Here is a 14,347-nt window from a genome sequence, read left to right as displayed (position 1 = left end):
TTATCAAGTAGCTTTATTCAGGAAGTTAAGGGAAACCTCAACTTACAACATATTGTCAGCCAACTCCAATATTTAACGTTGTAATGGAACAAAATTGTCATAATCTGTTTGTTGGAGTCTGCTAGAACACTTCAGATAATTCTATATGTTGACTTCACTAGGTTACTCATATTTATTTTCTTTCTAGCATCAATCCATTCAGTCATTTCTATTTCCTTTACTACTTTTTGGACAGATTTCAAGCACTGATTGATAATCCAATAGCAATCAAAAAGGAAATGGCTCTCTAATCCCCAAATCCACAGACTGACTTGGGGCTCTAACTTGTGATCATTTGGAAGTCTGAGATGGAGGGCTCCCTTAAGTTGACCAGTTAGCCAGAGGGTCAGGGGGAAGGTCATATGCCTCCCAGAGTATTCCAGATAGCTGGTCAGGAAGTTGCCATATACCTCCCTGAGATGGTTAACTTAGGAGTTGTCAATCCATTCTTGCTACATTTGTTTCCTGTAATCAAATTAATCTGTCCTGAATAACACAAATTTCTTGATCCTAAAGAAGATGGGTTGCAAGTGGGTATCCAAATTTTGGGCATAGCATGTTACTTTTCTGTAACAGTCAATTAACGTCTGTCCCCTTTCTCCAATCCTTTGCTCTCCAGCAGATCTGCACTTTAATGAGGATATGCAGAAGGTTGTCTGAATCATGAAATCTCCCACATTAGATCACTTCCTTGTAGACAGCTTCCCTGATGGGGAATAGTACTTCATCCTGAGCCTTTATCTAGCTTCAGGCTGTTGTTATGCCTGTTCTATTGGACAAACAGTGGTAGAGGAAAAGGCGTGGTTTGGGAGTCAGCAGAGATATTGACTTGAATTGTGCTTCTTGATGCATATTAATTGTATGACCATGGGCAAGTCACTTTTTTCAGCCTTTCTAAGACTCAATCTTCTCATCTGTAAATGGGAACAATAATAGCTATAGTTATTATGAGGAAAGAACTAGATAAAGATCAGTTAAAATTCTGCATCTTTGGAAGTTACTCCAGAATCACAGATCAATTTGAGCCTCTTGAGTATTATTATTCTATCTCCCCCAGGGCTTCTACATCTCAGGGATTTTCACCCTTAATGAGACCAAGCTGAGCTCAGCTCCACAGGGAGTTATGGATGTGGAACAACAATGGGTATCACTTCCTTCCCAATAACATGATATGAACCATCCCAATCTGACAGAGCCACAGCGAATACCTCCAATACCACTTCTATAGTTCACTTTTATCCTCCTCATTAGATTATTCCATGAGTTCTTTACCCCCACCCCTCATCAACCACTGAGTGAACAGAGTCTAATCATCTGGGTATATGCCCAGTCATTTATAGCAGCTCTCCAACTACTGAAGAGTTATATATTTGAGGATGGTTTCCAAACATGCTCAATTATCTACCTGATCTACTCCCCACACCTGGCCAGAAGCTTGCCATGTATGGTCCTCCAGCACATTCCCTCATTTGCTCTGAACTCAAGACCAAGTAGATGATAGACTCATATAGAACTGGCAATGGGACCTCAGGAGTCCCTATATGATTCACACAATGGCTCCACCTCAGTAAGTGAAAAATATGAAAGCTCCTTTTTTCTGCCATGCTTTATTGCCTTTCCTAAAGCATGCTCATCTTGTCTTTAGATTGGGAAATTCTACTCTCCTTAATGAATGAGAAAATCATCAACTGTTACACCAGTTTCCAGTTGTAGATTGCCATATTTCTCTTAGGAAATCATTTTTGTCTGTTTTCCTCCATAATAACTGAATACTTCCTTACCACTTGGACTTGAGTCATTTGAACTAAATGTTACAAATGGCCCTTGCCCATTCCCTCAGGTTCTCTCAGAAGGAGCAGTCTTCTCGAGAATCCCCAAGCTATCAAAAGTTCTTTTCAATAAAGCAGTACTGATAATTGCTACCACCAGACAAGTCATTCAAGAGCTCCATTTCCAGGTGGATTAAGTATGTCCCTAGAAAATGTCACTATCAGCAAACATAGTTGCTCATAATTAGGTTACTTGCCTTCTATGCCAAGATGTTATGTTTCTTCCTTCTCTCTCATGGCCTTCTGGGGAGTAAATAAACTTGGATTTTAGCTAAGTGCCTTATTAAACCTGCATAGCTCTAGCTAAAAGCTGCAAGGGAACATGGTATAGTAGGCAGAGTGCTGCTATATGTGGAATCTGGATAATCTAGGTTCAACTCCTGTCTCAGATACTCACTAGCTTTGTGATGCTAGGTAAGACTCTTGACCTTTCTGGGCCTCATTTTTCTCATCTGCAAATTGAAAGGGTTACACTTGATAACCTTTATGTACTATCTCAGCTACACATTTATGATCCTATAAGGAATCAAGTCTCATTTCCCCATCACATTCACATCTAATATATGTCTGCTTCAAAGAGAAAAGACTCCATCCATTACTTGAATTCCTATACAGGGGAGTCCTATATCCTTGATAGATAATCTTTATAATATAGATTTTCCAAGACAAAACTAGAAAAGTTATTGCATTCACAGACATTGCTTCTCCCTATCCCCCCAATGTCAAACATCAATCACAAAGTCTCAGCTCCTTTCTTTCTTTTCGATTTGAAAAATTTCATTTAATGAATTAATTTAGAATACTTTTCCATGGTTACATGATTCATGTTCTTTCCTTCCCCTCCTCCCACCCCCCTCTCATAGCCAATGAGCAATTCCACTGGATTTTACATGTGTCATTGATCAAGATCTATTTCCGTATTATTAATATTTGCATTAGAGTTATCTCTTAAAGTCTACATCCCCAATCATATCCCCACTGACCCATGTGATCAAGCAGTTGTTTTTCTTCTGTGTTGCTGCTCCCGCAGTTCTTTCTATGGATGTGAATAGCATTCTTTCTGATAAGTCCCTCAGAAATGTACTGGATCATTGTATTGCTGCTAGTAGAGAAATCTATTACATTCGATTGTATTTAGCTCCTTTCAAAGCTTTGCAAATTCCCAATTCAAGTTACCTCTTGGGGTGGGCCTGGAAGTTCTTCTTTTATCGTACACTAAGATACCATCCTTTACACTTGTTTCATTGTCTTTGTTCATTCTCTGTTCACTCTCTGGTTAACTCATCTTAGGGTCTGATGATTCTTGGTATATTAGTTCTCTTTGTGGTTCTCCCTTTCTGTAATGTCTTTCCTGCAGGCATCTAACAGAGTTCATATGTATGCTTTTGAGGAGAAAGGTACTCCATTACTCCCTGAGTTCCCATACAGAGAAGTCCTATATCCTTGACAGAGAACATTTCTAATAATGCATTTTCCAAAACAAAACTGGAAAAATTATTGTAAACTCCACTGAGGGGGTCCCCTTATTACATTCTGAACCTGGAATGGCTCCTTCTCTGGATTTTTTCACCCCAGCCTTGGTAAGTTTTTAATAATTCTCCCTCCAACTTTAGCCAATTTAACACAGTTAAAAATGCATTATTCTATTTGATGTTATGCAGAGTGCTAAGTCTGAAGCAAAAAACATGATTTTGTCTTCACTTCCTTTCTCTTCTCCTTTATTTTTTTCTCCTCTCCTTTAAATTGTTAATAACCCCACTGACACAAGAGGGATGTAGCAATGTGATATAGAACTTGCATTATGTATGGTTTTTCAGTTTAATACATGTTGTCTGACAGTGTCTAACTCCTTTCTCAAGGGTAAATAGCACACTGAACCCCTAATCCCCTGTGCCATATATATAAGATGGGAGAGAAATCAGCAAGCAAAATAATGCCTAATGGTAGGGGTAACTGTTGTCCTCCATCCTTGTCTTGCCAGGGAGGTTCTTATTGCCCACAGATACAGGAAGATCAAAGATCTTAATGCCTGCAAAAATCATTACAACTACCAGAATTGAGATTACACTAGCAATAGTCCATCTACATTTCATTCCATTCCATCAAATCTGTTAGCACCAGACCTGGAGGTCTATAGGACCTGTTAGAGGAGTTGATGGATCAGATACCAAGTCAGTGACCTAAATTAAAGCTTCAAAAGCAATTTGACTTTTTAAAATGTCTAAACTTATAGAGGAGGTCTGCACTCAATTTTCTTGGATTCTCTGGTATCTATGGGAAAAGAACAAAAAGCGATGAAAAATAAGCAGTAATTGGAGCCAAGGTCCAGCTTGGTTGCCTCCTTTTTCTGTATCCACAGGCATTTCAACTGCCCAAATAGCCCCTTCCTGAATACCAAGGCTGGAGGGGTAGGAGTGGAAGGCAGGGTTCCAAGAGCTGCTGATTTTGAAATTAACAAAAGGCCATGGAATCCTTTTGGCATGAATGCCCAGAACCTCTAGCTACTTCCTTGACACCTCTTCCTTCTATTCTCCTCTCACTAAGGTCAGTGTTTTGCATTAAAGGGTCTCAGAGTCTTCCCTTTACTGGCATTTTATCTTTCCACCCAAAGGGAACAGAAGGAAGAGAAAGAATATATTCCCCTTCTTTTCATCCCCTTTCCCCTGGTTTCCTTTGTACTAGCCCTGAATCCAGGGGATTATTTGGCCCAGGACTTTTTTTTTCCACTGGGAATGTTTGATTTTTTTTCTTGGGGAATATTTGTAATTTATTTTCTCTTGTGCTCTCTCTACTTCCTGCAGGACAAAAATGAATGCAAGAAAGCTTGGAAAACGAAGTACAACGTCCTTTCCCATTCTGAAACCAAGAAAAAAATACAACTTCAATTCTATTAAGGTAAGATGCCTCTGTTTTCATCCAAAGGCTACAATGTGGATAAGGTAAAGGGCAAGAGAGAAATACCTGAACTAAATAGAGATTACTTGGTCATAAACCCATAACTTTGTCTTTTAACCCATACCTTCTGTCTTGGTATTAATACCAAGTATTAGTTCCATGGCAGAAGAGTGGTAAGGGTTAGGAAATAGGGTTTAAGTAATTTGCCTAGGGGCACACATCTAGGAAATGTGTGTCTGAGGCTATATTTGAACCCAGGCCTCCCATTTCCAAACCTGGCTTTCAATCCACTAAGCCACCTACCTACCCCTAAGAGAATTATTTTAATCTTAAAATATACTAGAAGTGATATCTTAAATTTTTTTAAACCTTTACCTTCTGTCCTAGAATCAGTAGTGTATTAGTTCCAAGGCAGAAAAATTGTAAGGCTGTGAGGGTTTAAATGACTTAACCAGAGGCCATATGGGAACCAAGGACCCCCTGAATCATCTAGCTGTCCCCCTTCCAACTCATAAGTTTTAATGAGTATATGAGGAAAAGCAATGAAAAAGACCAGGATTATAGCAAGGATTTGCTATGGTGGATATTGTTTCATTATTCTTTTTGGCCCTGATGAGTTGAATCAGGGGAAAGTCAGAAATGAGGGGTTTTACTTCTTGATTTTGGATTATTCAGAGCTCTTAACCTCCCTACTCTTCTCCATGAGCCTGTGTTTCTGGGATTCTTGAACTAATGTCTTCAACTTTATCTTTTACTTTGTTCTATGTATCTTCAACAACACCAGAAGTTTCCTGGAGCAATTTTGTCTGGTGTGCATTCAAGATCAATTTCAAAACCGGTACGTTACTTATGTCTGGTGTAGATGTTTCTAACTCTTAGAGTCTCTCTTTTTTGTACTGTCTGCTTTAAAAGCTAGTCATAGGAGAAGAAGAATTTTACTTGCAGCAGTTGACATTGTGATGTTTTGATGAGTGTGGTTTTGGGGAAAAAAACACTCTATTTAACATTAGAGCACCTGGGTTCCCAGATTTATTCTTTATAGTCTGTTTGAATTTGAACAATGAATGGCTCTCACATCTCTGGGCTTTAGTTTCTTCACATGTGAGATAGAGGTGGTTTAGATTGTCTCTAAGGATTTTTCCAGCTTAAGATGCCATGAGAATATGATATATTTTCTTATGTGGAGATACTTTACTCATAATTTTTAAGTGTTATAATTTATTTGGAAGGATGCATCTTGTTCTGGGGAATTTTTGTAATGATTTTTGTTTTAAAATCATTAAAGTTCTGACTTTTTAACCTAGGCCTATGCTTACAGCAGAAAACCAACTGTAGGGCGCATCTTCACTTTGGCATCCTGGTCAGTGGAAGGAAACCAATAGCTTAGCTAGTTGCATAATACAATGAAAAAATGCCTCTGAAAAGGGGGAAATTATGGGTGTTTGTTTGAATATTTAAAGGGGTTGTCACAAAGAATTGAATAAATATCAATTCTAAAATGATTTTTAGTAATTTATTTATAAAATATTGGGGAGAGTAGAAGTAGAGAGATGAGAAGAGGGTAGAGTAAGAGATCTAGTTTAATGAGCTAGACTATGTGCTCAATCCCTTGCTTTACTCCAGCAGGGCTCCAGAGGCTCTAGCTAGAGAGCCTAAAAGTCAATTAACAAGGGTTTTAGCCATAAGGGCTCCTCCCAATCAAAGGCCCCTCCCAATCAAGGGCCCCTCTAGAGGTTAGTACCTCCAGGGAAGCTAAGGGAGTCAGCCTTTTTTCACTCACCACGTGTAGTTCTAAGGGAGAGATTTAAGAATAGTCTCACCAAGTCCTAGGTCCCAGCCAGAGCTCCTCCAAGTCCAGTTCCAGTCTGAAGAGAGGAGAAGAACTGACTCACAGGAAGTTGTCACTTCCTTTTAAAGGTGCTTCTTTTGCATCACTTCCTGTGCCTTTCTCTAGTTTATATGTCCAATCACAACAAACGCTTTGCCCAGGGGGCAGTCAGTCAATTCTGATTTGTCATCCACTTTTGCACATGTGGATTACAGACTTCCCCACTTGTCAATTAAGTGGTGGTGTTTACACTTTTGGTGATTAAATCTTTTTTTCTTTAGTTCTTTATTTTAACTGGAGTTTTTAAAATTTTATTTTGAATATTTTCCCATAGTTACATATTTCATGTTCTTTCCCTCTCCCCCAAACCCTCAACCCCACTTAGCCAACACACAATTCCACTGGGTTTTACATGTACCATTAATCAAGAGATAATTCCATATTATTGATAGTTGGACTAGTTATCATTTAGTGTCCACATTCCCAATAATATCCCCATCAGCCCATGTGTTCAAGCAGTTGTTTTTCTTCTGTGTTTCTCCTCCCACAGTTCTTCCTCTGAATGTGGCTAATTTTCTTTCTCATAAGTCCTTCAGCCTTGCTCTGGATCCTTGCATTGCTGCTAGTAGAAAAGTCCATTATGTTCGATTGTACCACAGTGTATCAGTCTCTAGGTACAATGTTCTCCTGGATCTGCTCCTTTCATTATGCATCAGTTCCTGGAGGTCATTCCAGTTCACATGGAATTCCTCTAAGTTCTTTATTCCTTTGAGCAGAATAGTATTCCATCATCAGCATATACCACAATTTGTTCAGCCATTCCCCAATTGAAGGAAATTCTCTCATTTTCCAACTTTTTGCCTTGGGGATTAAATCTAAAAATGGGCAGGGTAAACTTAATCTCATTATCACAGTCACCCTGTTCTCATTTGGGAGACTTATCTCACCAGTTGACCATTTGATGTAAACATCTTGTACCCCTAAAAATCTTCTAACTACAAGTTAGAGATAAGAGGGAAGTAGAAGAGATAGAAAGAAAGGGAGCAAAACCAATGTTTTGCTAGGTGCATTGACAAAAAGCCAATTAGGGGGCAATCCCCTTTGGCATAAGAGTTTACATTCAAAATAATTGTGTTCAATCCCCTTAAGTTCAATCAATTGCACCCCAAAGTTCATTCTGTATCTTGATTCAGTATAGGTTTCTGTAGGCATCTTTCTCCAAATAGTTCATTTTTTAGATTCAAGGAGTTAGCAAGTTTCTTTTTCTGAAAATTTTCTCGAACAAAATTTTAAATCTTGGATTTTTATGAGCCATCGAAGATTTTTGAGAAGGAGATGAAGCAACACTTAGCACTCTTTTAATTCTGTCTTTCAGTCGTCCCAAGTGGAGAGTAAGGCTCAAAACCAACAACCCAAGTCCAAGAACAACAACCTGAGGCTGAACCAATATTTGCGTAAGGTAGAGAGTTCTGGTGCTTGTTTTTTTTTTTTTTTTTTTTTTTCAGGACAGAGTAGGATGAGGGTACCTTTTCCAGGTATCTGGACACAACATACAGGAAATTTTCCAGCTATTCTACCCATTACCATTCCTCTTCCCACAAGCCTGTCCTAAACTATCATTGATTCTGATGTATTTTATTAATTTCATTAAATATTTACTAATTATATATTTAAAAAGTTTTTAACATTCATTTTTTAAAGTTGTAAATTCCAAAATATGAAATATTTCCTTATTAGCAATGTTGGAAAAGAAAACACACACACAAAATGAGAAAAATAAAGAAGTGTAAAAAGTTTGCTTCAATCTGTATTTAGTGTTTATCAGTTCACTCTCTGGAGATGGATAGCATTTTTCATCCTGGGGCTTTGTTTTAGATCACTGGCTTGATATCAGAGTAGCTAAATCATTCATTTTGCTGATTTTAGATTTAGGTAGCTTTAACTGGCCAATTGGTAAATTGATTCAATTGGATAAATCTAAACCCACATTGTAGAGAAAATGGGACAATCAGAGGGATTCAGATGAAATATTAGGAAGGATTATGAAACACTACAAGGTAGTAATCGCTGAGGGAAACTCTATAAAATATCCTTCCTCTGAGAGTTTTAAAAGTAGGCTCAGAGCAGGGTTGGGTCAGTTATAGCCTTGGGGTAGATAGAGTGAGAGTGCTGAAGATTACTTTTTGGCTAAAGATAAATGGATTTCCTTTTTTTTTTTTTTTTTTTTTTTTTTTTTTTTGTAGAAAACCAACACTAGTGCTCCCTCACTCCCTTATCTGGACAATCGTTGTGGGAAGAAGAACACAGTCAGCGTGGTAAAGATCCTTCCTCAGGACCATAACCTTCCACTCATTACCACTAAAAGCTTGGTGAAGGTACTCTCAATGTCTCAGGTTGGTACATCTCAGCATATGTTGGATCCTGGTTGGGAAAAGTCAATTAATTTTTTTGGACCTTGCTTATCTGCATTTGTCTTTCCTTAGAATGTGAATTATAGTAACATACAATTGAAGCCTCACAGGAATGATTCAGTAGTCAGAGAGAGACTATCTTTGGAAAATAATCTTGAAAAGAAAAACATTAAATACATTGAGGGATTAGACATATTTTCTGTTTTACAAATGAGAAACTGAGGCAAACAGGATTAAGTGATTTGCCCAGGATCACAGTTAGAGTCTCAGGACAAATTTGAAGTCTTCCTCATTCCAGGTCTGACATTAACTTCTGTACCACCTGGCTGCCTTAAACAGAGGCATTAAAGAATAGGTTTTGTCTTAGCCTAAGAGGACAACCTGGCTTTCATTTAGCTAGTTGTGGTGGCTGTGACTGAAGAGTTGTCTACATCCCTGGAGATGATTTGAGCAGAATAGGCTCTAAAGAATTAAGCCAGAAGCTGGAGGGAGAGGCCAACAAGAGCTGGTCATTTTGTTTCTCTTTGTCTGTTTTATCAAATTGAGACTATTTTTCCAGCAGTCATTAGAGGGATCAAAGGAGCAATGTGTCCAGCAAAGATGCCACACCCGGTGGAGAACAGACCTCGTTAGAGTCACTCAATAACATCACCAGAAGACAGAAGTGGTCTGAGAGCTTTGGAGACTTATTTCCGATAGTGGTCCCCTGGCTTTTCCTGTTTTCTGTGTATCTGCCCTCTGATATCCCTTTGTTCATCCCATTGATGGTGCGGTTATGGGAGAATTTGTCCTAGATTTGTGACTTCTGTTTTTATTGTGCTTTTTTTCACCACTATGAAATATTATTAAATGCCTTTGCTTCAAACAATCTGTGTACTCTATAACTAAAGAAAAAAAACTGGGGGATACCGAGATAACTCCGACTTTAAGTAGATACAGATGCATTAAGTACCTTGAGCACAAGGTCTGATGTTGTAAGTAAATACATTTTTGGTAGCATATTTTCCTTACTGATATTTTGTGGATTTTATTTAATACCTTTTTAAAAAATTATTACTTTTATTGTAATATTATAATAATAGGATTTGGAACAAGAAGAGAAATCATCCTTAGAAATTTAGAAACCATCTACTTCAACCTTAAAGACTTTTTTTTTTTCAGATCAAGGAAGCTGAGACCTGAAGAACATGAGTGACTTGTCTAAGGGCACATAGATAGTTAACTAGCAGGTGGAAGATTCAAATAAGTTTTTTATCTTTCAGTATGGTGTCTTTTTCACCCCATTGTATTATCTTTCATACAATATTTAGACGGTTTTCCTCTGAGGTTGAGAAGAACTGATTTGGATTCAGAGTTGCTGACAAGCTAAAATTTCCCTGGGATCAAAATTTTACTCTAAATCATTCATAGTAATGGAAATAAAAGTTAAATGTATTTTCCTCTTATATCAACCACTTTAAAAAAGGCAGTGAACAATAAAATTAGAAGGGAGACAGAAGAGAGAAAGGAAAAGAAAAAGATTTCTAGGTAAACATGCAAGTTGGTTGGGCATATCCTTGGCAAGTACAAGAGCGAAGAATGTGTCTAGATGTGTTTCCCAGGGAGTAGACTGGGTGGTTCTTTAAAGCAAATCTTTCTCTCTGGTCAGGAAAACCAACACCATAATCTGGGGCTGCCCTCAGAGATCAAGACTTCATCCAATCTCTGCAGCCAAAGCCAGAACTTCAAGTCAGAGGAAATCATGACATCCCACAAGTTTCCTCTGACAGCAGCAGGTATATCTTGTCAGGAGGAGGGTGTGTATGTGTACATTTGGGTATGTGTGTGTGGTGGGGGTTGGGTGGGAAAGAAAAAAAAAGGTATAGTATTAAGTTGCACTATTTTTAGGATGGCCAACAAAGAATCCATTAATACCTAGGCCTTGAGTGAGACTTGGTAGGCCAGATCAGTTCTTGGCATGGCAAGCCCTAAGGCTGAGTGTCTAGGAGTCATTTTACTAATTGACTCTTCTATTCCTCCTAATGTGTAATTTACCACTTGTGGGCACTGATACTCAATAAATAGCTCCAGTATTGCATGTAACCTTCACTTTTTCCAATAGGAATCTCTGTTTTTTAGGCACTCTTCAAAGGCATCCATGTTATAATGTGGAAAAAAATCACTAGATTGTAGTCATATGTATGCTGTATTTTATTCCTGTTCCCTCTATTTATCAGCTTTCCCTTAGCTCCCCTTCTGTAAAATGGGGATAATAATCACACTGTTCAATTTACAGGGTGGTAAAAAATGTAAATTATTATGGAAATATGAGCTATTGCTATTTATGATATTTGTATTTAGGGACTAAAAATTTGAACTCAGGTCACTGTTTATAGATTGCAGATCAATAGCTGACTTGTCTTCCTAGGTAGTCTTGTTTCCATGAGTTTCTTAAACCATGAAATCACAAGTTCATTCAATATGCCCAGTCTTATAGGGTGGTTGTAAAGATCAAATGTGATGCAGAACATATAAGAACAACTAGATGACTCAGTGGATAGAGAACCATAACTGGAGGTGTAGAAGTTCCTGGGTTCAAATCTGACCTCAGATATTTCCTACCTGTGTGATCCTTGGCAAGTCACTTAACCACAATCTCACAATCTCCTAGTCCTTACTGCTCTTCTTCAGTATTGATTCTAGTTGACAACAACAACAACAAATATATCAGACAGCAGCTATGACTCAAAGAACTTACAGTCATTGTCAAGACAAGAAGCTTGAACTACCTGCTTCATAGAGTTATTGTGAGCAAAATGCTTTGCAAATATTGAGTGACAATTATACATAGTAGTCTCTTGAAAGGAGGACTCCATGGTCCAGTGGAGAGAATATATGGAGTCAGATGACCTGGTTAGAATCTTGGTTCTATCCCCCTACATATCTTGTATAGTTTTGGACAAGTCACTGCCCCTTTCTTGAACCTCCGCTTCCTTTGATATAAGATAAGGGGATTGGTCTAGATCAGAGGTTCCTAAACATTTTTGTGTCATTGATATTTTTTTGGCAATCTAGTGAAGCCTATGGACCTCTTAGAATATTTTAAAATAATTGAAGGAAATGCTCTAAATTTCAGTTACAGGTTAGTGAAAATAAGGACATAGTATTTTTTCTTATCCATATTAGTGGATCCCATGAAAATCTAACCTTTTGGAGATCCATGAACTTCAAGTTAAGAACCCTTAAAGTAAATGAACCTGGAGATCCCTTCTAATTCTAATTCTTATGATCAAAAGTTAGTACTAAATTTCTGTGAAGCAGCTATGACTTATAGGAAAGTTGGGTAGACAGAATCAGTAGGCTTAAGTATATAAGTCTCAAAGACCCTAAATTTTAGAGCCAAAAAAGCAATCACAGCTTATCTTGTCCAACATCTTTATATTTTAGATGAGGAAAATGAAGCCCAGAAAGTTTAATGACTTCCTCAGCTTTCTACCGGTCCATGTATGATGCAGCTAGGTGGTACAGTAGATAGAGTACTAGAAATGAGCCAAAAAGACCCGAGTTCAAAACCAGTCTTTGTCATTAACTACCTATGTGACCTTGGGCAAGCTATATAATTGCTGTCTGACTCAGTTTCCTTATTTGTAAAATTGAAATAATAACACTTACCTCCCAGGATTATGAGACTCAAATGAGCTAATATGTATGTAAAGCAGTTTGAAAACCTTAAAGAGACATACAAATGCTAGCAATTATTATTATCTTTGTCAAATGGAAGTTTTGAAGGGAAGTTCTTTTACTCCCATTCCAATACCTTTTCCATAAAACATGTTGCCTCACTTATTACTTATGTCAAGTACTAAGTTGTCTAGCTAATAAATGATCTTCCAACTACATGATTCTATGACATTGTACTGGGTTTTTCATGATTGATCTGATGCCAGTCAGAGGGATGAACTGGAAAGAATATACTGGAATTAAAAAAAAAACAAAGGAAAGAGATACACTCTATAAGTATGAATGAGAATGGCAAAAGATAATGATTCCTGTGAACAAAGTTATTAAGCTTAATATGAGATGATATTGAGAGCTGAATATGAGGTAATAATGAGACAAGAGTTTTTAAAAGCAGTATTTGTCTTGGGGGGTTTTATGCTCTATTGGGAACACATTAAAAATTTACTCTATTTTAACCAGAACTTAGTTGATGGTGAGTTTGGTGGGAACAGCCTTTTGAGTCAATAACGAAGTTAATTCCTGCCCTTGTTTTGTACACAGAAGCCCTAAAACATTTTAAGAATCAACTGTCTGTGTATGAACGAAATGAAGTCCTGGGCTACACAGAATTATGGTTCCTGGGGCTTGAGGCCCAGAAATTAGATGTACTTCCTGAAAAACACGGCAAGACAAGCTATGATGATGAGCATGGCTCCTATATTAAGGTGAATGGTGTTCCTTGCAGAGGTAGTAGGGGTCTGTTGGATGAATGGCAAGGACAAGTTCAGTTTGGGAAGGAAGGAGGTGAGACAGACCTATGGTGACTATGGATAATTCCATGGTAGGATGGAACATTTACCTTGTAGCCCATAGGAGAATCTGTACCTTTTAGGTTTTCCAAAGATGAGAATTAGCAGTAGTAAGCAAAATACCAGGAATCTGTCTAGGAGCCTGGATATTGCTTTATGTTATTTGTGGGATACTGTAGTTCCATTATTTTTTTTGGACAGTAGTGGGGTTGAGTTAACAAGGCTGCTTAGCTTTGCTCATTAAACTAAGAACTGGGATGATCTCTTTGGGTGCCTCTCTGGTCATGGACAGGAATAATAGGATAGGTACCCATGAAAGAGTTTAGGGTTTTAGTTACTAGGTCTACATGACAACTTCAGAGCAGGAATTTCTCTGGGGAAGCCTAGTATTCTTGATCCTTTACATTTAACCATGGTATGGCTTTAACAGGTCCTGCATGATCACATTGCCTACCGTTATGAGGTCCTGGAGATGATTGGCAAAGGATCCTTTGGGCAAGTGGCCAAGTGTTTGGATCACAAGAAGAATGAGTTGGTGGCACTGAAAATCATCAGGAACAAAAAGAGGTACTACCCTCTTGACCATCCTAACCTTGTTTTGGTCACCTCTCTCAATCAACTTCCTTCTCCCTTTTTTCTTTCTTTTCCTCTATCTTTTTCTTCTTTCTTTCACCCATAAGCCCCCTTGAACTTTCTCCTAACTTCTCTTCTTCCCTCTACCACCTGCTTTTTCCTTTCCCCCATTTTACTCAGTCTGTCTGTCTCCATTCTCTCTCCCTCCTCCTCCTCTTCCTCCTCCTCCTCCTCCTCCTCTTCCTCCTCCTCCTCCTCCTTTCT

The 14,347-nt window shown here is 38.2% G+C and overlaps 1 protein-coding gene across 1 annotated transcript in view; it reads left to right on the top strand.

Moving 5' to 3' along the window:
* Positions 1-4,332: 4,332 nt before the first annotated feature.
* The window catches only part of DYRK4 (dual specificity tyrosine phosphorylation regulated kinase 4), a 41,908-nt gene continuing 31,893 nt past the window's right edge, over positions 4,333-14,347 (top strand). The window contains exons 1-8 of the mRNA XM_044678437.1: positions 4,333-4,412; positions 4,670-4,763; positions 5,548-5,601; positions 7,967-8,050; positions 8,835-8,984; positions 10,651-10,777; positions 13,263-13,426; positions 13,941-14,077. Of these exons, the coding sequence (XP_044534372.1) occupies positions 4,333-4,412; positions 4,670-4,763; positions 5,548-5,601; positions 7,967-8,050; positions 8,835-8,984; positions 10,651-10,777; positions 13,263-13,426; positions 13,941-14,077 (890 nt within the window). The remainder of the gene's footprint in view (positions 4,413-4,669; positions 4,764-5,547; positions 5,602-7,966; positions 8,051-8,834; positions 8,985-10,650; positions 10,778-13,262; positions 13,427-13,940; positions 14,078-14,347) is intronic.

This window comes from Gracilinanus agilis, chromosome 5 (assembly GCF_016433145.1).
Source record: "Gracilinanus agilis isolate LMUSP501 chromosome 5, AgileGrace, whole genome shotgun sequence".
In the NCBI taxonomy this organism is placed as follows: domain Eukaryota; kingdom Metazoa; phylum Chordata; class Mammalia; order Didelphimorphia; family Didelphidae; genus Gracilinanus; species Gracilinanus agilis.
This window is presented reverse-complemented; position numbering and strand designations above follow the sequence as displayed.